The sequence below is a fragment of the Manacus candei genome, unplaced genomic scaffold (genome assembly GCF_025592945.1).
Source record: "Manacus candei isolate 608988 ecotype Guabito, Panama unplaced genomic scaffold, ASM2559294v1 h1tg000014l, whole genome shotgun sequence".
In the NCBI taxonomy this organism is placed as follows: Eukaryota; Metazoa; Chordata; class Aves; order Passeriformes; family Pipridae; genus Manacus; species Manacus candei.
In genome coordinates, this window is record NW_026138062.1 from 77,941,950 (window position 1) to 77,966,516 (window position 24,567).

General features: G+C 46.6%; 1 protein-coding gene across 1 annotated transcript in view; it reads right to left on the reverse strand.

Annotated features, from left to right (window-relative positions):
• Nucleotides 1-18,745: 18,745 nt before the first annotated feature.
• The window catches only part of EMSY (EMSY transcriptional repressor, BRCA2 interacting), a 37,483-nt gene continuing 31,661 nt past the window's right edge, over nt 18,746-24,567 (reverse strand). Inside the window, 5 exon segments of the mRNA XM_051779456.1 lie at nt 18,746-20,376; nt 21,961-22,329; nt 22,331-22,401; nt 22,404-22,458; nt 23,299-23,862. Coding sequence (XP_051635416.1) covers nt 20,182-20,376; nt 21,961-22,329; nt 22,331-22,401; nt 22,404-22,458; nt 23,299-23,862 — 1,254 coding nt within the window. The 3' untranslated portion in view covers nt 18,746-20,181.

A 24,567-nucleotide genomic window follows, 5' to 3' on the forward strand; every position in this document is an offset into this window, starting at 1 on the left:
GGTTGTTGGAGCACCTTTTGCCTTCTCTTGAGAGAAAACCCCCTCACAAGTGCTGTTTCAGATGCTCTCCCAGCTCTGTTCTTGCTCTCCACAACTCCTGGCATTTTCCATCTGTGCTGTTCCAGCCACTTTGCCCTGTGTGGCTTTCCAGCTGGGTGGGGCTGAGCTATAACCGGGGTCTGGCTATCTGCTGTCTCTTGGCACACAGCCCTGAGCTCTACACAGCTCAGCCCACCATTCCAGGCATTCCTTTCTCTATTCCTTGCAAAGGTCCTTTTCACCAAGCCCTCCCGAGACAGAAAATCTCTGCTTTGCACACCCAGGGCTTGGGATGAACTCATCTCCACACCTCATGTGCAGGAAGATTCCATGGCAGCCCGGAATGATGAACAGCCCCTGGAAGTGTGGGTGATGTGCAAACAGCCACAGAGATGCTCCGTGTTTCTGGACAGGCACTTCCACTTCCCAGATCTTCGTCCTCCTGCTGCTGCCACTTCCCAGAGCTGCTCAAATGGCAGCGTTTTATGGAATGTGCTGCAGTTACTTCTTGGTGAACATGATCCAGCTGCCTCTTCCATTGCTGCTGGCTCTGCAGCCCCAGAGAGGGTTTTACACTGTGGTGGCAAGGACATGTGTCCTAAAGATAAATTAGCTCCTCTGTACTCTTGATGATCAGGGAGTCAGAACTGGGAACTATTCAGGGAGAGAAATTATAGGATTATATTGACAATGCCTCTGTTTCCTGCAGTCAGATAGAAAAGTGTGGGGCAAGGTAGCCAGAGTTTTCAACACCTAGTTGTATCTCCCAGAAGCCTTCCATTCCAAAAGCCCATCCAAGTCCCCTGTTACTGTTCATTTGCAAACCCAGGCTGGATATCCAAAGTCCAACGTAGCTAAAATTTCCAGGATCCATCAGCTCTCAGCCTGGCTGTCTGGCAAAAAGAACTGAAAATACCCCAAATTTGTCTCATCATTTGGACTGAGAAATTGCATCCTTCAGCATCTGTTCTCACTGTGGCCATGGTAACCTCCTGAGAGTTCCACATCTCCTTCCTAGAGGGTCACCAGCTTTGCTTATTCACTCGCACACCAAATTTTTCTTGCAGTAACTGAACACATTTTGGAGCAAACACACAGCATCTCTGTGGTCTGCTGGGAGTTTGGAAAGGTCACCACAACAGCATGCCTTCTTGGTCCTCTGCAGTGCAAACTTCAGAGCTCTGAATAAATATTTGGCTCGTGCTATGGACAGCTCCTGGAATGTGGCTTCTGGAATACCTGCTCAGGCTGAGAGGACACTTCCTCCCTTCAAAGGGTCTTATAACTGGAGAAAGGACTTTTTGGAAGAGCCTTGCCATGGTGCACTGGGTGTGCTGGGTGTTCCCCAGGGGGTGCTCCAGAGGAAATGGCTTTTCTCCAGCACGGTCAGACCCTGCAGTCCGGGCTGTGGGCACTGACCTCACCAGGAAAAGGGCACTGGGGTTTTCAGTGAGAAGCTCAGGCAAGGAGGGAATACTTTATGTGCTTTCTGATCACCTGCTCCAGGGCTTCTAGAGCACATCCTGTTCAAAGGGTCCATTGTTAGTGAGCAAAGAGCTGAATTTCCATGTGCAGTGCAGGGGGTTTGACGTGTGCTCCTGTGCTCTGATCAGTCTGGAACACCCAGCACGGACTCAGGGTTTTGGTGACTGCAACCACAACAAAGTTCTGGGGGGCTGCTCCAGTGGTGACTGATGAGTTACAGGCACACCAAGCCAGATGCTTTTCCCCAGAGTTTCAACTGAAATCTGACTGTCATATTTCTTGTGCTGGCTTTGTCTGCATTTCTGTACTGATGGACCAGCTGAGGCCTATAAAGTACTCACAATTAGTTTTAAATAAATTTAACCATCTCTCCTAATTTCATACACCAACATAGGCTTCTCTTTTTTTAGCTCATAATGAAAAATAAGCTGGTTTTCTTACCTCGGACCTCTTTCCATGTTATGCTTGTTCAATTTTTTTCAGATCTAAAAGTTCAGGTTCCACCTACAGTTGATATATTTGCTATGCCTTAGAGCTCTGAGAAAATCATATATGGATCTGGATGACATGTTTCAGTTCCTGGCAGTGTCCTTCTTGTGAGATTTTTTTCCTGTGCTTCAGTTCCCACACAGGATACAGAAGAATAATCCTTTCACCCACTATTTTTAACCACTTATGCCAGTTATGCCTGTTTAGTCCCTGTTTGTAGAACATCTCACACGGCCCTGATCAGAGATGAAGTCTTCAGACAATACCAGAACCTAAATAAAAATAACATTTTTGGGGAAAATAAATGCTATTATCCACGAGGAGTTCCCAGTGATGTGAGCTATTTGGGTGCAGAATTGTCTTCAGAAGTATTGAAAGCATGTAGGTTATGGCAGATAAGCTGTAATAAATACTGGGCACCTGTTCTAGCTGTCATTTGGGGCTGGGGCAGAGACCATCAGGCTCCTGAGGTCCTTTGTGCTGGAGTTCACTAAAGAAATCAGGCTGCCCCGAGCAGGAGAGGCAGGCACTGCCAGCAGCAGGCTGGGGACACTGCAGAGGGTGAGTTCTTCTGACACCCTCTCCAGCTATTCCACAGCAACAGGTAGCAGTCCTGAGCCTGGGGATGTTTCGGGAGTTATGTGTGTTTGTACTTCGTTTATTTACGTAATTTTTTTTCCCCATTCATAATCTGATCACCTTCACGTTCCAGGAAAAAAAACCCAAAGCCCCAGCGCAAACAACTGTTGCCCCACACAGTCAAGACTGTTTTCATTTACTCCATTACGGCACAGACGGGTCGGAAAAGAATCTTAGTCACGACTCTGATGCTGCACGAGGGGAAATTCCTGGGCAGTGAAAGAGCACAGCAAGACCTCAGAGCTTTCTTTTTTTTTTTTTTTTTCATGAGCCCTCTACAAGCAAACGCCAACCAAACCCTTTTTAATGATTTGTCACCGTTTTATTGTGGTCAGTACTTCACATGCAGCCCTTCTCCTCTGCAGGGACTTGACCCATATGGATTTCACCTTTCTGGTGTCCTGGCCAGGTGACTTTTGGCTGGGAGCAGGTTGGACAGGGCTTGGAGCAACCTGGGATAGTGGAAGGTGTCCCTGCCCACGGCAGGGACTTGGGACTAGATGGTCTCTAAGGTCCTTTCCAACCCAAACCTTTCCATGGTTTTATGAAATCAGAGCTCAAATAGCACTGAAACCTCTTACATGTATATTCCTGTGGCTTCATATTTCACCCTTCAGGCTTCTTATCCCTACCACAAATTAAGTAATAAATGACCACATCTAACACATTTCATACCACTCCTGAACGCTCCAGGGCCTGGATAGTGCAAACCACAATTTGTGAGGTGTTAGTTACTCCCTGCAAAGAGCACCAGCATCAACCAAGTGACCACATTGTCCCAGGGGGGAAGGTGGGCCCCTTTTAAAGATGGGAAACAGGCAAGGCTGGGATCAGTCTGACCCAGAGCAGCCTCAGGTTTGAGTCACTCTGGACTATCCTTGGGGAGGACACTCCCGGGGGGCGATTCACCTCCTTGGGAAGGCAGTGCCTAAAGGACACCAGATGAATCACAGCCCAAAAGTGCCCCTTTCTCAGTCCTGACTGCGAGGGGAGTCAGGGCTGACTCGGTCCTGCACAGACATCCAGGGCCACGTGTGAGGAATCACATCCTCTGGGGCTGGGCCAGGACAGGGCTAATTGCAGCCAATTAGCAACTGCAGCAAAGCCCAAAAGCTCTTCTTGAACTGGTAGTATAAAATAAAAGAGTATAAATAAAATAATAAACACATAGATCTAACCGGTGCTCTGGTCTGATGGCTTTATCATATTTATCATATTTATCCTATTTACACCTCTGCAGTGACAGGAACTCAGCACACTGTGGGCTCCAGGAAATGTGGCAGCTTTCTGCTGCAGTGGCACTGCCAGGGACAGTGAAGGCCCCTCACTGGGGATCAGCCTTCACGTCCCACAGCACGTTGCACCGAGTGTGGAAGCTTGGAACACCACGAGTGGAAAACCTGACCCAAAATCCCCTGCAGTTTATGGTTTGTGTTATCACTCTCTGTTCCCACAGTTACTGCTGCACTCCTGAGCTCAAAACAGCAGTGGAGGAGCCTCTGCCACGACTTTTGTGATGGAATTCCTTGGTAAACCCACATTTCCCTGTCAGGGATCACGACTGCCATGCGTGTCCTGTGAAAGCCCCTGAAGTTTTGGGGTTTGCTTCAGTTGGGAGGCTCAGTTTAGTTCGTCTTTAGTTTGGAGACGCAGTTTTACGGAGTGAAATTTTCAGGTAAATGAGTCAAACCCGTGTGTCTAAAACCATATTTAGGTTTTCTGAGAAATGTGATCTCATTCAGAGAAGCGTCAAGAAGTTTTCTGTGTCGATGGAAAGCAGAGGTGCTCGGCACCTTTGAAATATTATCAGCCTTGAAGTGTCTAAATATAGGTTTTAAGGCTTAATTTGAGAACATGGTTTAAAACCAAAGAAAATACGGTGGGTTTTCTTCCCTTGAATATCTACAGGATGTAAAAGTTCTAGTGCCATGAACTGTCAAATACTTGTGCTTTTGATTATTTATCAAATTAACACTATCTGATGCATAAATTTAATTATCTCATTTTAGGATCAGTTGTACGTTTTAACAATAATTTTCAAAAACAAAAGGGACTTTTATAGCCGGTGTGAGTTTTCAAAGGACACCCACTGAGCATGTGTATTATCTTCAGCAAGATGACATGTTGTCCAAAGCTTAGATATTTTAAGTCAAATTCAGACACGATTTACAATTTGCATCACTTTTTCCAAACAACCTGTCCCATGGAAAGTCCCCAGCTGTAAAGGTTTCACAAAAAGAGCGATGAGGGTATTTGGCACCAAGCCCCACGGACCATTTTAAAAATTAAACTCTAAAGAAAAGAGTTTAGGGAAGGAATGTGTGGTTTAAAACAACTGAAGCAGCTCACGCTGTCCCCTCCCTGGGAGCCCACGGTCCTGCTGCACAGCCCTAAAGGAAACAAAACCCTCCTCGGCCCCGGGGTCCTGCACACAAAGGGCTCACAGCACACACACCTGGCCATGGGGATGCAGCCTGGGCTGGTACAGGGTGGGCTGGGGGGGGACAGAACCTCTGGGCTTGCCCCTAAACCCCCCCAGCACGCCCAGAGCCTCACAGAACCACCCCACTCCCCGGGGCTGGCTGTGAAGTTGTGGAAAACCATTCCTGAAAAGAGAAGCAGGCGAAAGCCTGGCTGCAAGTTTGTTTGAGTTTGGGCAACAAAAATGTGTCTGGGCTGGCTCTGAGCAATCTTGGCCACTTCGGGGTGAAAGTGTCCAGGGTTTCCTCAGGTGACTGGCTCTCCTCTGGCCTTGTGCTGGGAGCACTCCCCTGGGAAATGTGGTAAAAAGGAACAGTTTTATTGTCGTTATTCCAAAGACTTGCACAAGATGATTTATCTTGGCAGCAACAATATCTCAGGAAGAAACTCCTGCTCGATGCAGACACATCCCAGATGTCCAGTCCCCTCACGGATTGAAGGGGGACAGTGAAAGACCTCTAAGGACAGAGCTCAGGACATCCCAGTGTCGTTTGTTTGATCTTTTAAGGCTCTGTAGGCTCTTATCTGTTTGGTTCCGCTTATTACTGACCAGCAGACAACTCCCAGACAGAAATCCTGTTTCTTTATGTTCAATTTCAGCCAAATTTGGAACAGCAGCTTAAGAAACCTGACCCTTCTGCAAAGCTTAACGTGAATCCATTCCACGCTCGAGGCTTCAAACATCCCTGGCAGCTTTAGGAGTGAAGAGTTTAAGTGTTCATTGCCTTCAGACCTGTAAGTCTGTGACCTTCAGAGCAGTTAATTGTGTGTGATGCTGCAATATTACACTTCAGCCCCTTTCTTGTGAACGAGGACCCAGTTTCCACCAGACACAGACACGAGACGTTCTCAGACAGGGTTAGAAAACAAGCACTGATAACAGCGATTGAGATGAAAGCTGCTCTGAGTGTGCAAAGGTCGCCAGGTAGGAGTGAAAGCAGAGGAGACGTCGGGGCCGGAGCAGAGGAAGTGCAGAAATGGCAGCAGACGGTGCATGGGGACCTTGGTGCTGGGGAAACATCGCATCACAGCCCGCAGGGCACCCTGCGGCTCCGGGGGAGCTTCTCCCCTCCGGCCCCGGTGTGGGGGGGTCCAGCTCAGGCTGGCACAGAGCTCTGCCCACGCACAGGGGCAGGAGCGGGTTTTTGTGTCTCGCCCTTCTCAGAAATCACCGTCACACCCGGGGGGGAGGGAGTTTGAAATCCCGCTGAGCCTCCTCAGGCCACGAGTGCTCGGCAGCTCATCGCAGCTGAGGCAGCCCCGAGCACACCCGGGCTGCCGAAAAGCCAGGGCTGTCACACAGGACGGGCGGGTTTGGCCTCGGAACACTCAGCCCCATACGGGACTCAGAGTCCGGGGGCAACTTGAGTAACAAAGAAGGTCTGTCTTTTTTTACCTGTGCGGCGCAAAATTGAGTTTAGCAGCTGTCCCAGACAAATCCCCTAGAAAATCAGGCCAGCAGGATGATACATCACTGACTGTGTCCCTCTGCTGCTCAACAGGAACCCTGATGCAATGTTTTTCCCCATTTATGTCATTGGAGCAGATCCAGTGTTTCCTGCTTGCCCCAATACGCTGATTAATATAATTAACAGTCATATCTTATGATTATTCCAACCCACTTATTCGACTCAGCCTGACCAGAAATTCATTTCCCTCTCAAGAAAAGGAATTACTTTTATTATTATTATTATTATTATTATTTTGTTTCAGACTCCAAGCACCCTTCAGTTTCTATCTGTGAGTCAATCCCCTCCAGCTGTGAACCACCCCAGGTTCCCTGGAAAAGCAGCTTTTGTGCCTCCCAGCATTGCTGTGAGAGGATAAAAGCATCACACTAAGGGAACAATCATCTTGCTGTTGTTATTCTTCAGCACCTTTGCCTTCACTCTGAATTTTAATGTGGACAAGAGGTGCCAGCTGGGGAGTTTTGCAGACTGAAGTCCCCTCCACTGTTGTAAAGCAGGAATGAGCATAAACTTGGTCTAATCTCATGGAGGCAATCATCACAGATACTGTGAGTCCTCCTGGGGACTTTATGGGTTTTGGATAAGGAAACCCATTCCCTTCATCAGGTGTGAGAGATGGATTAGGCATAAATGGAAGCATGGAGTTTATAAAATTTAGCCTAGGAGACAGCAAGGTTTGTGTCCTATATCGAAGTTAATCCCATTGGATATAAATAATGGAAATTTCACAAGGGCAGAGGTGCAGGTTGCACTTGGTTACATCTGGGCTGGACCAGGAAACAGAGTTTGGGTTTAAATAAACAGCCTAAAACCATGGGGAGAGTCAGTCACTGCAACTGTGAGCTCGTTGGTCCTGACCCTGAGCTCAGTGACACCCTCTCTGCTACAGGGCAGACTCAGAGATGCCTTTAGACAGACATTAACTCAGACATACAGGGAGAGCTCTGCCCACCCATCAGAACTGTTAGGAAGCCCCAAAACTGCCTTCAGAGCCAGTCCTTCCTCACCCCCTGGACGTGCAGCTCCTGTTGGATCTCTGTGCAAACTGTGGATGGGCTGAAGCCTCGGGAGGGTTTTTTAAGCCTTGTTACTTTATTAGCTCTGTTTATCTTTCTGTTCCGTGATGACAGCTGAAGTAATCCCAGCCCTCATGAATAAACTCAGAGCTTCACCTGTGTTTAGTTAAAGACCACGAGGTCCAACACTCTCCACAAACACGGCCTGCCCAGGGGAGTCACACATCCTGCGCTGTGCTGGAAATGACACTCTCCAAATTTGGTGTCCGTTTGGTGCCCAGTGAAGCTGGTGGAAATACAAAAATGCTGGCAGCAGCTAAGGAAAACAGCTCTTTGGTTTTTGTTCTGTTTCATCTCAGCTGAAAGTTTGCCAAGAGATGCCCAGTCCACCTCCTGTCTTTACAAACCGGCTGAGTCTAAACTTACTCTGCTTGTTTGTTTGTTTGCTTGGTCGGTTTTTAAAGTGTCTGACAGTCCACCTAAAACACTGAGACAGAGTGTTACTGGATGAGTTTCAACCTTGCAAAGAGAAGGAACAGCAAAACAAAACAAACAAACAAAACCCTCTCAATAAATCTCCAGTTTAAACGTCACATCTGAACAAACCACTGGCAGCCCTTTCTGCTCTGGGGTGAACCTTCATCCATCCCCCAGTCAGCCTTTCAGCCAAAGGCTTTTTTGGCCACGTACAGTTTCTTCAGGAAGGTCAAGCCCTCAACCTCCAGTCCTTCTTTTGCTGGCAGTCTGGAGCCTGAATATTTTGGGACAGATGTTCAGGGCTGTGGGTCACTTAAGAAACAGGGGATCTATTTGCCTTTCTTGGAGTTAGTCTGGAAGATATTATTCAAAGCTCTTTTTGCTGCATGATGGATTTTTCATTTTAGTTTTCGGCTCAGAGATCTGTTACCTATTTTCTTGCTGCTGACAAAATAAACCACAAAGAATTTCTCATCTCATTAAAAAAAAAAAATAAAACCTAACAGTGGTCCTGTATGGAGTTCTTAAGAAAAGGGCATGTAACAACCACAGAATGTTCAAGGCAAGTGGAGAGAGCCATAACCTTCATCCGGGGGACACTGACAGCAACAATTTGTGGTGCACAACGTGGGCTTTCATCCAGTTGCTGCTCTGTGCAGGTTGTGTGGGTGCACCAAGGTAGTATCTCTAATAATGTCCGTGGGGACAAAGAGCAAAAGAATTTACATCCTCAGTGAAGCAGGGATCCAACAGATGATGACAGAGTTAATGCCTGGCTGCCCAAGCTTGTTCCCCAAATCCATACTTGAAAAAGAATGTGGAAGGAAAAGGGATTTTGCAGTAGGATGGGAAGATGCAGCTTGGTCTCGATGAAGTTTCAAGGACTTTGAAGGATTGTGGGCCAATCTAATATGGAGCCTTTTCTCTAGACAATAAGAACAACATAAGGGACTGTCCAACTTCTGAAGAAACTGTAGAGTATCAAAAAACTCTGGAAGATAAGCAACTACCTTGTGGCAATTAATACCCAACCCAGTATAGGATTTCAGGCATCATCTCTCCAGTAAACCAGACACCATGAGGACTCAGAACCAGCCCTCTCCTCAAGTGCCACTAAGCACAGCCTGGCAAACAGCACAAGATGCTCAGACACCATGTTTTGGTGAGAAATAGCCTTCAGCAGCATGGCCAGGGGCTGTCAGGGCCAGCTGGTGTCAGTGCTGCAGGGCAGTCATGGGCAAGTCCAGTTTGCTGGTGTGGGCACAGCCTTGGGATGAGTTACCCAGGCACGCTCAGGGGACAGGAATAACGGGGCTCTGGGGTGGGACAGTTCATGTGCAACTCACACCCACAAGAAAGGGAGTGTCCAAAGTAATTTCCTGAGCCTACCAGGAACAATGCTTGTGCCTTCAGGGAAAAGAATCACAGAAATGCCAACATTTTACTACAGACTTAGGACCTGAGCCCTACTCTGGTGCCCTGGCGCCTCCTGCAAACAAACACTGGAAAACAAACAAGCAAACAAAAAAACCCAAAAAAAACCCCCAAAAAACCAAAAAAAGGGAAGAATTTCTGATAACTTCTGCCTGGAAACATGGCTGCAGTGGCTGTGGATAATTGATAACAACATAGACACAAACCAGACACGCTGTCCTGGTATTTGTTGGCAAGAATTGTCCAGCGACTCAATCCAAACTGCTGCAAGGAGGGTGAGGTGGGAAGGGAGCCTGGGCACGCTGCACAGAGCAATTTATATCACATGCTACACTTCACATGTGGTGTTTTTTCCCCCACCTACTCACACAGGAGGTTTGTGACTTTAATCTGTTTATTTTTAGTAGGAAGCATGAGTAGGTAAATACGTGCTCTGAGCTGGTATTTTAGGCAGGAAGGTTTAATTGTGCGTGTGCTAATTGTTGTGTTTCTGGGGTTGTTGGTTTTGGCCCGGCTCCTGCACACCCCCACAGCCCAGGGGAACAGGTCCTTTGGCTGCTGGCACAGACACTCCCTGCTACTGCTGCACACACGGAGCAGGGCGGGGGTCCCACCCCCCCACACCCTCCCTGCCCTTCTTCCCTAAGAAAGTTGGAGCTGCTGGAAGCAGCCAAGTCAGTCTTGGGAAAGAAGCCTCTTGTTTGTGTGCAGGACGAGTGGAAGGGAGGCTGTGGCCACGCAGGGTGTCCCTGCTCCACGCCGAGGTGTTCAGGTGAGACCCGGACGGAGCCTCTGCTCTTGCTCTGGTTCTGCTTCCTTTGCTGCAAGAAGTGACAGGAGCAGCTGCCCCAGCCTGGAAAGTGGCTCCAAGCTGTGCCCACCCTGCTGAGCTCGTTGGTGACCTGCCCCTCTCGGCCTCCAAGAAGATGCTCAGGCGGGTGGGAAAGGGAGTCTGTCCCTCCTGCCCACATGGGAATCCTGCAATCCCTCAGGCACTTGTGCAAGCACTTGGCCCGGCCCCAAATCCCACAGGCAGCGTGAGATTCCTCAGGCAGGCACAGACATCTTCTAGGACATCCCTGCATGGGAATGGTTGCTGAGGAAAACTCTGTAACCTGCTAAGTCTGCACTGAACTCGGACCCAGCCCCCTCCTGATTCCCTCTCCCGATTCCCTGCTCCCTTCAGACTTCCGGGCTCGGAACCTCTGAGGGTAAAATACCACCAGATTTTTTTAGAAACACTCAAGTCGAATTCCAGACTTGATTTATATGCTTTGGGTAACGTCACTGAAATAAAACACGGTATAAATAATGCCAAAACCCACAGACCAGATAGGTAAATAAATTACAAGGTATTGTAAAATGACATGATTTTGATTAAAACCAAGAACAGAAAGGCAGAACAGAGTTTAGGCTTCAAATGACCCAGGTCAGCTTGGACTAGCTGAGGACCCATCAACCAAAGTGTTAACGTGCTCCCCTTATTTTCTAGACTGTAAATCAAACTCCAATTAATCACCACCACCCCAAGCAAACAGTCTCCTCTAATCACCTTGTCGTGACAATACATCTTTGTAGTATTGCAGATGCTCAGGGACATCTTATAAACAGGATGCAAGAGAAAATATATTAAAAAATTAACTAGATTACTGTAGTTGCTAAATATTATTCCAAGTTTCATAATACTATGAACTTTATGGCCCACATATAAAACAGCAGCTGCTGTTAGAAGAGTTTGTTTTTCCACTCATAATCAAATTTTGGCTCGTGGAAGGCTGTTATTTTTCTACACCCATTTTTTTTCTGGGAATTGTTGCACCAAGCACAGACAGAAAAAAAAAAAGGGGGGGGGGAAAGCTGTCTTCCTAACTCTTTCTTTATGGGTTTCCTTATTTTTGTCTGTCATCCACCCACCTCCTGGTAGCTCTGCTGTGTTCCGTTTGTGCTGCTGGAGACACTCATTCTCTCTGCACTTCTATTGCTAAACCAGGGCATTTCTCACATCCTGTGTCCGGGCAGGTTTTTGGTCCTCTGTGTTTCCCTCTATCCCCCTTCTCTGCTGAAGTATTTCATCTGTGCTTCTGCTGCCACACAGCCACCGAGTGAACCTCAGCACTGGGCTTTGACCTCTCTTCCCCCTCGATCTTGACATACCCACAGGGAGCTCTCACTACCAGAACCTGCATTTCAAACACACTTTTTTTTCCCCAGAAATGAACACGTTCTCCTCCCAGATCCCACCTCTCCACCTTCAACTCCCAGATCTTTGACTCTTTCCTCCTTTCCTGTCCTTGCTGCAGCACTTCACTCACTCCTTTTCTTTCGTTCCCAAGTCCACACTTCCCTCTTGGAGACCAACCCCTCACACAGTGCTCAATCACACAACTGAAGTTACAAACACAGCTGTCCTAAGACCTCTCCTTTTCTACCTGTACTGCTCCCTGACCTTCAAAACTGGGGCTCTCCCTGCTGGGACCAAGATCCAGACTATTATTCCACAGTGCAATGGCTTATCTCTATCTTCTCATCTAATTTCTTTTATCTCTTCACATTCTTGGCCTTGTGCCTTTGCCCTTTCCCTGTGCTCATCTGTCAAATGTCCTCTTTTCTTCAAAGCACTGCTTAAAATTCAGCTCTCCAAGCAGCACTCCTCTTTTCTAATCCCTGGCAACCTCAGATAATCCTTGTGAAAAATATTTTCTCATGTTCTTCCACTGGTTTGACTCAACTACATCAGATTTCAAAGCCTCCTAGACAGGGAGTATGTCTTATCTGTAATCTATAAAATACTGTTCACATCTAAGCCACCCTACAAAGGTTATCTACTAAATGGAATTCCCTGCAGTGTATTTATGATCAGCTGCAAGAGGATGAGGAAGACCAGCTAAGACGTGAAGTTAACTGTTTAAAGCCTAAAACAAAGAACCAAGTGACATGGATTTAGCTTTAAGATGAAAGAGGGTAGATTTAGATTGGATATTAGGAAGAAATTGTTGGCTGGGAGGGTGGGGAGGCCCTGGCACAGGTTGCCCAAGGAAGTTGTGGCTGCCCCATCCCTGGAAGTGTCCAAGGCCAGGTTGGAGCACCTGGACAGTGGAAGGTGTCCCTGCCCATGGCAGGGGGTGGGAATGAGATGGGCTTTAATGCTGCTTCCAACCCGAACCATTCTGTGATCCCACGATTTTCAAGTGAGATTTTGCTTTGCAGTATAAAGGAATTACGATCTGCAGCTCCATTTGAGCAAACAGCTGAGTTTTGCTTCATCACCTCCACCCAGGAGGAACACGCTGTGGGGACACGTGCTCAGCTCTGTGGAGTGTCCCCTCTCGCTGCCTTGCACTGATAGTGATGGTTGTGGTAACAGTTAAGGCCTTGACAACCACATGGCCCCTTCAGGACCATGCTCTGCCCCTGCCTGGCTCTCTGGGAGAGCTGTGCCCGTGCAGACAGGCTCCTGGGAGCACATGCTAGGTACTGGCACCATGTGTACTGCCATAAGTCAGGGAATGGGAAAAGAGAAAAGTGGCTTTTGAGAATTCAGAATGATGCAGGCTGACCCTCGGTTCTGTTACAGTCATTGAAGTGCTACCTCTGGACTTTCTTCGTAGTAGGAAGATTGTTTTGGAATAAAGGGAAAGGCAGCTCAAAATATGCCCCCCTCACTGAAGCGAGTTCCAGCCCAAAAAACTCCATCCCTGCAATGAGACTCAGGGCTTGCCCAGCCACCCTCAGCAAACAGCTCAGCACATGACAGCAACTGCCTTGTCTTGCACATAAACTCAGCACCTGGACTGCCTTTCCTTGGAAACTGAAGTCAGAATGTGTGTCTGTTCCCAATATCCCTGTATTCCTCCCGAGGGAAGAAGGACTCTGGCTTTGCAGACTCTGGCTGAAGAAGTGCAGCCTTAGTGCTGGGGCCAGGAGAGAGGACAATGGGTGTTAGCAGCAGCTAATAAGGTCCAGTTGCTGTGAATACTCCTCAGAGCATCTCAGCATCATTGTTTTGCTGCCAGGGGAGAAGAAAGGAATTGCTGTCATGTGTTTTCAATGAACTAACCATTAGCTGATACCCACCATTTAAATATATATGCATTTATGTATATATAAAATTGCCAGAAGTGCTGCAAACCTGGGGAAACAAGTAATTTCCTTCTCATTTGAAAAACAAATCTCAGCATATAATTAATTAACCGGAACCAAAGCTTGAAAGCAGGTTTCAACTAGTGCAGCACTAATCCCAGCAGCATGGATTGATGGATGTAGATTCCCTTTAAACCCAGTCAAAACACCTCAGCCCAACCCTGCCAAACACTTCACCTGGTGTCAGAACTACAGACACCCTGGACATCACTGCATGGCTGCATCTGCACAGTCACAGCTGTGACTTCCATGGATTCCTCAGCCTAACTCGTAAACTTGGATTCAAAGGAAGCAATAAAGCTTACAGATAGATGGATAATCTCTCTATATATAAATAAAATGTAATCTAATAGCAAAATAAAGCTAAGAATGAGCACACCTCATTCTCAACACCACAGGCTTCCCCTGAGGAGCAGCCAGTGTGGGGAAAGCCCTGGAAGGGGATGGCAGCTGGGTCCTGCCCTTCAGGCACCACCCAGGGACCTTGCAGGAGATGGAGGAATCGTGCTGGAAGAGGGATGATTTGCCAACTGGAAGCCACACCAATTAGGGACAGAAGTTGCAGGGCCCTGTGGAGAACTGCTGAGTGAGGACACGGGGGGAGCAGCAGCTCGAGGTGACAAAAACTGGCCCAAGGAAAGACACAGCAGTTGGTTAATTAGGTGAGGGGGGGACTCCAGAAGATGCATTTTCCTATTTACATGATTTTTATTTCGCCCTCAGTTCACACAGTATCCAAGCAACTCAGAATCCCAAACGGATTTTCTCTTTATGCTCCCCTGGGGAGCAGGGAATGGCTAAGGGCTGGGGGAGCCAAGGCAAAGAGCAGAGCAAGTGGTTTCTCAGCCTGAGGTCAGAGAGACTGTCTGACCACGATGATGCCAGCCCTGCTCAGCCTCTTCACCACAAAGGCCTGCCTTCCCCAAGGGAGGGAACTGCTCAGCAACCTGCCGAGGTTAACTGGGGAGGAAAGGCCTGAGGACAAGAGAAACACTAATCATAGAATCATTAGGGCTGGAAAAAGACCCCAAGATCATCGAGTCGAACTGTTAACTCAGCACCACAGTGTTCAGCACTGAACCCTGTCCCCAGCTGCCACATCACAAAGCATCACAAACACACCTCCCAAATCACCTTGTTATTGTAACAGTTTTCCACTGGGAAAAAACCCATTCTCATCATATCTGCCCCAAGCTGAGGCAGAGCTCTCACTGCACAGCACTGCTGGTCAGCTCAGGAGGGACAGCAGTGGGATGGCCCCAAGGAGAGGCAAGATATGGGTCACTCCAGCCATTCATGGGGGGGTTTTGCCACAGGCTACATGAAAAGAATTCCTGCATCCTTCTCCACCAGGAAGCCAGAGTTTTCCAGCTGTGCTTCCCTCCATCTGAATGCATTTTCCCCACCACAAAAGCACTCCCTTGTGGATTTTAGACTGGCTGTTCAGTACTGGCACAAGAAGGAACATTGCTGGGTGATGTTCCAGTCACCTGGGTCCAGCACTGTCTCCCTTGCTTCAGCAAAAGGCTTTTGTGCTTAGAAGTCTAATTTAAAAAGTCCACCTGTAAAAGCAGAGCAGAGCAGAATAAGGAATTGAAAGCAGACTGGTAAAAAGCATAATTTTTCTATTCCGGCTGACTCACGGAATCATTTGGGTTGGAAGGGACCTTAAAGATCACCCAGTTCCAACCCCATAGTGAAAAATTGCCTCTCACAGTGAAGGATTCACATTTATAATGTCATGGTACACAGAACGATCGGATCAAAGAATTTTGGGGTTTTCTGGTAGTAACCTGATTATTTTTTTTTTGAGCTATTTCCTTAGTCAAGAGATGATGAAGCAGCACAGCCCGAACTGCAGCAAACAGAAGTGCAGAAGTGTTATGGTTGTTCACAGGAAGCTGCTCACAGGGGGATGCAGTTTGGGCTGTTCCAGCTGAGGTTCAGTGAAACATCTGCACAGGGCTGTTTATGCATCCTCACTGCACAGCTGGAGAAGCCTCGTCCCTGGAGATGTCACCATGCAGGTGACATCCAGCACAGACACCTGCCCTTTGATTTGTGTTTTCCGTCAGCAGTTGTGTGTTTTTGAGGGGCACAGGCTGGGATCACACGTTTGATTCACAACTCAGCTCAGTCCTTCAGCACCCACGGAACACAAACACAGCCCCAGGGCTCGTGGGTCAGAGAGGAGGCACCCCTGGAAGGGTCAGTCTGTCCCACACAGCAGCCTTCTCACTCCCGTTATAATCAAGTTGTATTATTTTGGCAAAGCAATTTACTTTTTCAACATGAAGGACTCCTAGAAAGTGAGAGCTGACAGAACGTTTTTTGCCTGGTGTCTCTGCAGTCCAGAAGTGGCTGCAGGGACAACACAGCAGTTAAAAGTCGTGAGAGGAAAACAAATATCCCTATTTCTGGGAACACTGCAGCTACAACACTTTGTTCTGACTAAATTTGTTCTACTTCCTTGTGGCCTGTTCTCATGCTGCTGTTAACCTCTTCTCAGACCAAGATAGTATTTCTATTTCATGTCCAAAACAAACCAAGGGCAAAACCCAGAAAACACAGCAAAGACCAGGAAAAAAGAAAAAAGAATGTGTGGGTGGGCAAACACTGGAACAGGTGGTTGAGTTTCCATCATGGGAGATTTCCAAAAACCCAGATGGACATGGTCCTGAGCACTCTGACCCTGCTTGGAGCAAGAGAGTTGGACCAGATGATCTCCAGAGGTTCCTGCCAGTCCCAGAGATCACGTGTGGGCACAAAGGGCTGTTCCCAGCCCCTGGTTGTATTCAGGTCTTGGGCACCGAGAAGCTTCTTGTGAAGAACTTCCCTCTCTCTCCAGGGAAGTCAGAGATGGAAAGCTGACAAAAACACTGAGATGCCATTAAAAAAATAACTAGAAAACCCCCTGCTTTTCAAAAGAGGCCAAGCACTAGGCAAAACTAAAATCACAGGGAGTTTTGAGTAGGGTCTGATCTGGAGCAGTGTTTGCTGGACAATTCTAACAGTCAGCACAGAACCACTGAATGGTTTGGCTTGGAAAGGACCTCAGAGATCATCATTTCAACCCCTTGCTGTGGGCAGTCCTGGGCTTCAAAAATGATTCCAGACCATGTGGTTACTCTTCAGTCCACAGTGCTTAAAAACTTCTCCATATCTTTCCTGCACCAAATAATCCAAAGAGCCTTTTGTCTAGAAACAGTGAGCAAGTTCCCAGGCACCATTTTCCCATTTAGAGCACTCCAGCAACTCAGTCCCATAGGAAGGACACTTTGCACAGGCTGTTGGCAAACATTCCTCATGGTTTACACCCAACCTGAGGGAAGGAGAAAGTCCTGAGCCCAGCACAGACACACAGAGCCTAAAAATAGTTTTCTGCAGCACAGACAAACCCCAAAGCAGTGTGATTTTTCTAGTTCATTACCTTAAATTATGATCAGTCTTCTCTGGATTGAACACTGCCCAGCTGAAACCACCTGCCTTTGTAGTGCACCTGTGGGGATGACACCCACATTCTCCTGGGAAACCCTGAGACTTCAGGAACTACTTATGCATTAGAAACAAAGGCATGTGGTCTTAAGCTTCCCTGAGTTTTAATTTTTTAAAAGCTCTTGGGTAGGTTTTGATTTTTTTTTTAAAAATCCCATTTATTTAGTCATGTGTTCTGTCCAAATTCCTGATACCAAAAAATTATCACCACCATCCCTACCCTTTGTTCTCTTCCAAGGAGGGACATCAGATTCATTTCAGGAATGAAGATGCAGCTTGTCAGGGGATGGGCTATGGAAATGTTACCTTGCACACTGATGTATTTTTAGCAGCTCAGGGATATTTATAGGGCTGTGAGGGGCTGGTTCAGGGCTGCAGGATGAAGTCAGTGTCCCAGGGGCAGGTTGGAAAAAGCTGCACATCTGCCAGGCAGGGCAAGGAGAAGGCAGTGATGCCTGGAGTTCATGGAAAGGGGAGAGGGCCAAATGCTCCAAGGATGCCTTCCTCCAGTCATTATCAAAAATCAAGTAACTAGGGAAAAGAATTAAAATATTGGCCCTAAATATTAGCTCCTCTTGTATATTCCTTATTATTAAAGGTATTCATATGGTGAAGTGCTGAAGTAGACAAATTCAATAAAGAGAATGCCCAAAACACAACTCGTTTGGGAAAGCAGCAGGAGAGGAGTCTCAAGAATGAGCACACTGATCACCAAAGTCCCTTCTTCTAAATTTGTGCCACCAGCCCCAGACATCCCCAGCACGTGCTCCAACCTGCCAACCTGGAATCAGTCACTTTTCACACCAACAGGAGAAGCTTTCAGGTGTTTAACAGAGATTTGGTGCCTTCAAGGAACTGTCAAATAGTTCACTGCAGTTGTTCATATCTTTGCTCCAGGCACTCCTAAAGAGGCAAAAAAGGTCTGGCACAAAATATCAGAATAAAGTGGAGCAGAACTCCACAGTGCAGTGAGAGCATCAGGTGTTAATTCACCTCAGGCCATGTCTTAGCACCTGTTTTTGGCTGAGGAGAGCACACACACCTTCACCAGAACTGAAACTGGAATGCCAGGAACGTTCCTGGGTATAAGCACTTCAGAGAAATCTTACTTTCTCTGATATTCTCATGGCCTTCCAGTCCTGGATTTGTCAGGGACACCTGAAGCCCTGCAAGAGCCCAGGTGACACTGAAAATCTGATACAAGCCAGAAGAACCATGTGTGTCACCTGCTTTGGGCTTCTCCCAACTGGGGATGGACAACTACAGACCCTTCCTGGGCAGCAGAAACCAAACCAACACCTATTTCAACATAGAGGTAACACAGAAATCATTATTTTTGTAACCCATTATTCCAGCATTTGCATGTTAAATTTATCAGGACACTTCTCTACCATATTAAACTACATTATTTTGGAACTAGTGCTGATGGAAGAAGAAAACAGAAGGGGGAAAAAAAAAAGTATCTGAAAGTCACAGTGACTTAATTTCTAAGATAACAGAGGTTAGGTGAAAACCAAGAGCCCCACCTAGGGGTTACTGTGCGTTCTAACACAGGTGGATATTCAGGACAAGTAAGGTAAATGGGTTTTAGGGTTTGTATTTTTTCCTTTGGGTTACTCCAGTCGGAATTTAACCTTTACTACAATATCAACAGTAAAATCACAGCTTAAAAAAAAAAAAAAAAAAAGACTGAGGCAAAGAGCTGTATTAGACTTTGGATGAGATCTACTTACAGTAGTACTTCAGCACCAAACCGTGGGCAGTTAGGCTTCCAGACGTATGTACAATTAAATGATATGGCAAAGTCGTAAAATGCTTAGTTATTTATAATGAAATCTATACAAAACAGTTAAAAACGTGGTTTTATACACATTTGGAAAAAAAAAAAGTCTTGATTACCAGAATGTATTAAAACTGGTTCTCTCCTCCCCTCTGAACCCAAACCTGTCTCCGTGACCTGGAACTATCACAAACCCCAATGTATTGCTTCAACAAGCCAAGGCATAAGGCTCATTTTGGAAACCTGCCCCTGTATGCCCATTTAAGCTTTTAAACTCCCCAAACGGTTAAACTTTAAGAACAGCGTGTAAGAGTAAAATACAGATTTTTAAAAGCCTTACATCACTTCTAAATTCACAAGTTCAACTTGGAAAGACGTTGAACCACTTATCCCCAGTTCTGAAAAACTGATTTATAGCAAAAGACACCCCCCCACTCAGTTTGTATCAGAATTAACACAACTGCCTGTTTCACAGGAACTTTTTTAACAACTTGGCCTCACTTTAATAAATAATCAAAGATTAACTGGAGTAGATGAGCATTTTGTGCACTTATGGCAAAAGAAATGCCTCTTATACCATCGCCCTACTTCTTGTAAAGCATGAAAACAAAATCCACCAGCAAATCCACTTTTCTATCAGTTAGTGATTTTGCTTATTTCCAAACATTCACCAACAAGAATTTAAAAAAAATATATTTTTAGTCTTATGAAAAAAAAAACCAAACCAAATCTTATCTCTAAGTGAGCAAGAAAGCTGACCAATTCCAAAATTCCAGCACTGTCAGAGACACTAGTCTTCTCTCACATGCTGTTTGAAAATACAAGTATTTATTAAATGTTCTCTTTTTTTTTTTTTTTTTGATGGTGTTTTTCTCAAGGAAAGGACCCGGCAAAGTGACGACCCCTTTTCACTGGGAGCTGTTTCAGTATCTGGGGAAGGGCTTCCAGAGCACGAGCTGCAGAGTTTGCTGCAGTGTGGTGTTTGAGCAGGAGTACATTCCACTGTCACAGCTTTACTGAATCTTGGGAACTACATCTTTTCTTCTCTTACTTTTTCTTTTGGAAACAGTTTTGAAGACGCGGCTTCTGCGACGCCGTCTTGTTAAAACACACCGATGCTCGAGGGTCCAACGAACAACTCTAACGGGCAAAGTGCTCCAGGACATCACAACACGAGGGCATCTTGGATCCTCAGAATCCCAAGACATTCTAAAGTGCACTCCAGCATCCCAGTTGCTCAGGATTGCTCAGCAGAGCTCCGGGAGGGGCTGGGCTCGGGGCCATCCTCGGGGCCACTGTCCCCATCCTGCTCCATCGCCGTCTCCTCGTCATCCAGGCGCTGACTGGTGAAGTTGTTGAGCTCCAGGAGCCCGCTGGGTTCCACCACCACGTTGGAGCTGGAGTGACAAGGGATGGAATAGTGAGGGATAGTCTGAAAGAAAGAAAACATCCAAGTTTAGCAAACGGTTTGGACAGGTAAAGGCGTCTGTGCGAGCACAGGCACTCGGAGAAAAAGGTATTTGGTTTCCAAGGGCAGTTTTCCCCAGCTAAAGGCTTCAAACCATCCTTTCACTGGATTGTGAAAGGTAAAATTTGAATGATCTTCCTCTTCAGGCCCTGATCCTGGCCTTTGACCTTCCCTAAAGGTCTGTGACAGCATAACCAATGCCCATCATCCACTGCTCCCCAAACCCAAAGCAGAGAGAATATTTTCTTCAGCCTTATCTTGTCCTTATCTTTTTCAGACAAGCCATTCTGATGTCCTGGGTTAGAGGAGACTCACAAGGATCACTGAGTCCAACTCCTGGCCCTGCACAGGACACCCCAAGAATCCTGTGTGAGCATTGTCCAGGCACTCTGGGATGACTAACTCTGTTTTCTGTACTAAACTCAATACAAGCTCCAGCCCTGCTCAGGGCTGCAGCAGCACAGAGGCTGTGGAAACACCACAGCTGTTTATTTCTAACCTATTGTTATTATTTATATCTATTTATTTCTGTTTATACTTTCCTAGGTTCTAGAAGCGAAATCTACAACTTCATACAACTGAAATTCCGGGCACTATTTGCCTTTTGAAAGAGCTCAATGGGTGCCACAAGGATAAACAGGACAGGTTGTCAAAACAGAGGTCTGAAGTAAAACAGAAATCTACTTTTGCCTATTTAGGGAAAGGAGGACTATAAATGAGTACAAAAATGATGATTTCTACCACAGAGAAGTTAGTCAGCCCCAGTGAAGATTTTACAAAGTAGCACGAAAAATTTGAGACCTCTGTACACAAATTGTTTCCCACATCAGCAGCATTTTCACTGTAACACAAATGATACATAATACAACCATTTCAATCCACCTCTCATTTGTGTGAGCATAGACTGTGTCAGCTATTACTTATATCCATGTTATACCACTCAGAAGACTTCCATATTTCTTTAGTTGACATTCAGACAACTTATTACAACATAAAACATATTTAAGACAGCAGAATCAATGAAAATATCAAGCATCAGTTAAGCAATAACTCAAGGCATATAGGTTGAAGATCAGTAATCATTTAATCTCAGAAGTGGTAAATCTGGTCATAAGTTAAAAAGCTCCCTTTTGAATTCAGACCTTATTTGCTAAACTTTCCCAGTAAGTAAAACTGCATCATGCCATTTTTTGTACTAATTTTATACTCAGAGGTAACATTAATAGAAATTACAAAAGACTCTAGAACACAGTTCTGTACTAGGTGTTTGATGGCTACATTTTTACCCATCTCAAATGAAAGTACTTTGTAAAATGAGATGAGCTTGGTTGTTTTTAACAGAAGGAGGAAGACACTGGGGATGCAGTGCTAGAGGAACTCCAGCTCAATTTAAGAACAACGGCACACTCTGAAGTAGCAATCCATTACAAGTGTAAGAGTAGAAAAAGAACCCCAAACCACTCAAACACCATCCCGTGGCTGCCACCCCATCAGCCACGAGTTTGCTCCGCTCAACCTTCTGCCTCATTGGCTCTGCTCTTCCCTTACCTGGACGACGATCTCTGAGGAGCTCTCTTCAGCTTTCTTCTGCGAGAGGTTCTGAATGTGCACAAACTGGTTTGTTGGGGGCACTCCCTGTGCCTCGGCGGGAGCAGCAGCAGGAGGGGCTGGGCTGGGCTCTGTCCGGGGCTGTTGCTGGGGGGTGGAGGTTGTTGCCGTCGTCCCTAGAGCAGCCACCCGAGGCACCTGGGGACAAGGTGACGACTCTGCTTCACTAGAGACTTTACTAGTGGACGTGGCCTGGTCTGGGGGATCCACTACCGTGTGCTCTATGTTTGCATCAGTGTGAGCTTCCACCACAGACACTCTCAAAATATCTGCTACTGCTGCCTCCGGGGGTGCCTGCATGGGAAACAGGGCTGGTAACCGGCAGTGCCAGCTGGGGCACACCACTGCCACCTGCTACCTCTGCAACGACAGGAGGCTGACACCCCCCAGAGTTAGCTCTGTGACAGTGGATCCTTGCATTAGAGTTGGATGTTGCACCTGAAAATCAAATTTTTGTTGTGCATATCACAGTTAATCTTTTCTTACTGAAAACCTAATCAGTATTTCCGAGGACAGAGTGGCACAAACAACATACTTGCTGTTAGGAAGACAGTTGAAACTCAGTGTTTTAACAAAGGAACTAGAAATGATAGGGCGACAGTTAATTGAAGCCTGGGGAAAAAGCAGCTTCTTAGGCTGCTAGGTAAGGATTGTAGCAGTATAATACCACAGCAGCCTCATTTTCCTTTAGGATTTACAGCCCCATGGGATGTCTGCTAAAGCCTCTAGTTTTCACATGTATTCCTGAAAGGGCCAAAAAAAAAAAAAAAATTAAAATTGTACCTTTCTGGAGTTAGTTAAAATACATTTTTTTTTCCATGTTCCTCAGTCTTTACATTTTTCCCTCCCAAGGAAAATCAAATTACTCCTGTACATGAAAGCCATATAACTTCAGGAAGATGTAAACTACAAAGGAAGAGGAACAATGGAGAGCCTTAGGAGACTGCAGTCTTCACTTCCACAGAAATAAAAAGTGCTATGGGAATGGAAATTAGTAACGTGTCACACCTACAAATTAAAAGAAAATAACTAGGGACAAACTCCATGCACCAGTGGTGGCTGAAATCAATAAGAACTGTCCAACAAAACACGTTTGTGAGCTCTATGGATCTTTCCCCTGTAACATGTGCTGCTCTTCCCTAGTGCCAACCTTCTGGTGATGGACACCAGCGGAACGAGGAGTTCTCGTGCCAGGACAAAACACTGCTACACAGCCCAGGGCTGGCTGGGTGGTTTTGCCTGACCAGCAGGACGTGCATGCTATCAATATTCCGTTACCTGGCTCGCTGGCTGCTTGTCTGAAGAGGCAGGGAGCTGCACTGGGCTCGGGGGGGGTTGGGGTTGCACGTAGATTTTTTGTGCCGTTGGTGCCTGCTGCAGTTTGGGCAGCTGCTGCGTGGTTTTTACTGCCAGCACCTGCACTACAGTTTGCTGTGGCTGTGCCACTAAGGTGGGGAGTTGCCTCTCTTTGGCCATCATGTGGTGGGGGGGGTGCTGTGCATCTGCTTTGCTCTGTGCTTGCTCCTGCTGCAGGGGGGTTAGCTTTTGATGCCTTATGGAAAGCTGGGGCATTTGCGGGAGTTTGTGCTGGATCTGGTCGGCCTGCAGGTGGATTGTCTGCTTCTGCTTGGTCTGGAAGCACTGCAGAGTTTTCACTTGCAGTTGAGTCTGTTCCAGCTGTGGCTGACTCAGTTTTTGCTGCTTTTGTGCCTGGGACTGTGTCAGGGCAGATCTGTAAAAGAGGCCAGTCTGAGGATCTAAGGTGTCCATCTCTTCCACTTCTCCCTCCTCGGTCCCAAGTTGTTCACCGTGTTTCGTAAATGCAGTGTGACTGCTTAAGGCCTTAAGGAGAAGAAGTTAGAGCATGTTAGTGAAAAGAAAATGTAAGAATACACAATCTAGAAATAGTTTTTCATGTTTCAAATGGACTACTTTAACTTATTTTGCCATCACAGGCTCCCAATTCGTGTATACAAAGATAGTATTACATGGGATTCCACAATACATATGCAAGAAATGGCTACTTTTATCATGTTAAACTCTGGTACATCTCTAGGTGAGAACATTAACTGCATCACTAATCCCCAGGGGGGTTTTGTACACCTCACTTGAGTCAGACTGAGGTTCAAAGCCCCCCAGGGTTGCCTGGCAGGTGGACATGAAGCAGCAGGGAGTAGTAGGCAGCTGAACCAATAGCTCCATGTTCAAACCAGAGTCTCTCTGCACGATTTTTACTCTGCCTCTTGAAAGCCTAGTCATCTTATCCATGATTTCCTCTGCAGGTCCCCATAGGCCTACAGTCTACCTTATTTCAGCAGAGATCCTCCCTTCTCCTTCCTTTCTCCAAACTGCAATTTTTCTTGGGTGTCGCACAAACGTCTGATTTTCTGAGGGATTTGAGGGAGTGAGCAACCTACACTCTACACTTTGAACACCACAGGATAAAGGTGGCCTCAGCAAGGAGGAAGCAGCCTCCTCCAACACCCATGGAAATCCACCCCCTGACAGGGGTTTGGAACCCTAACACAGAACTGTTCTGCAGCACAG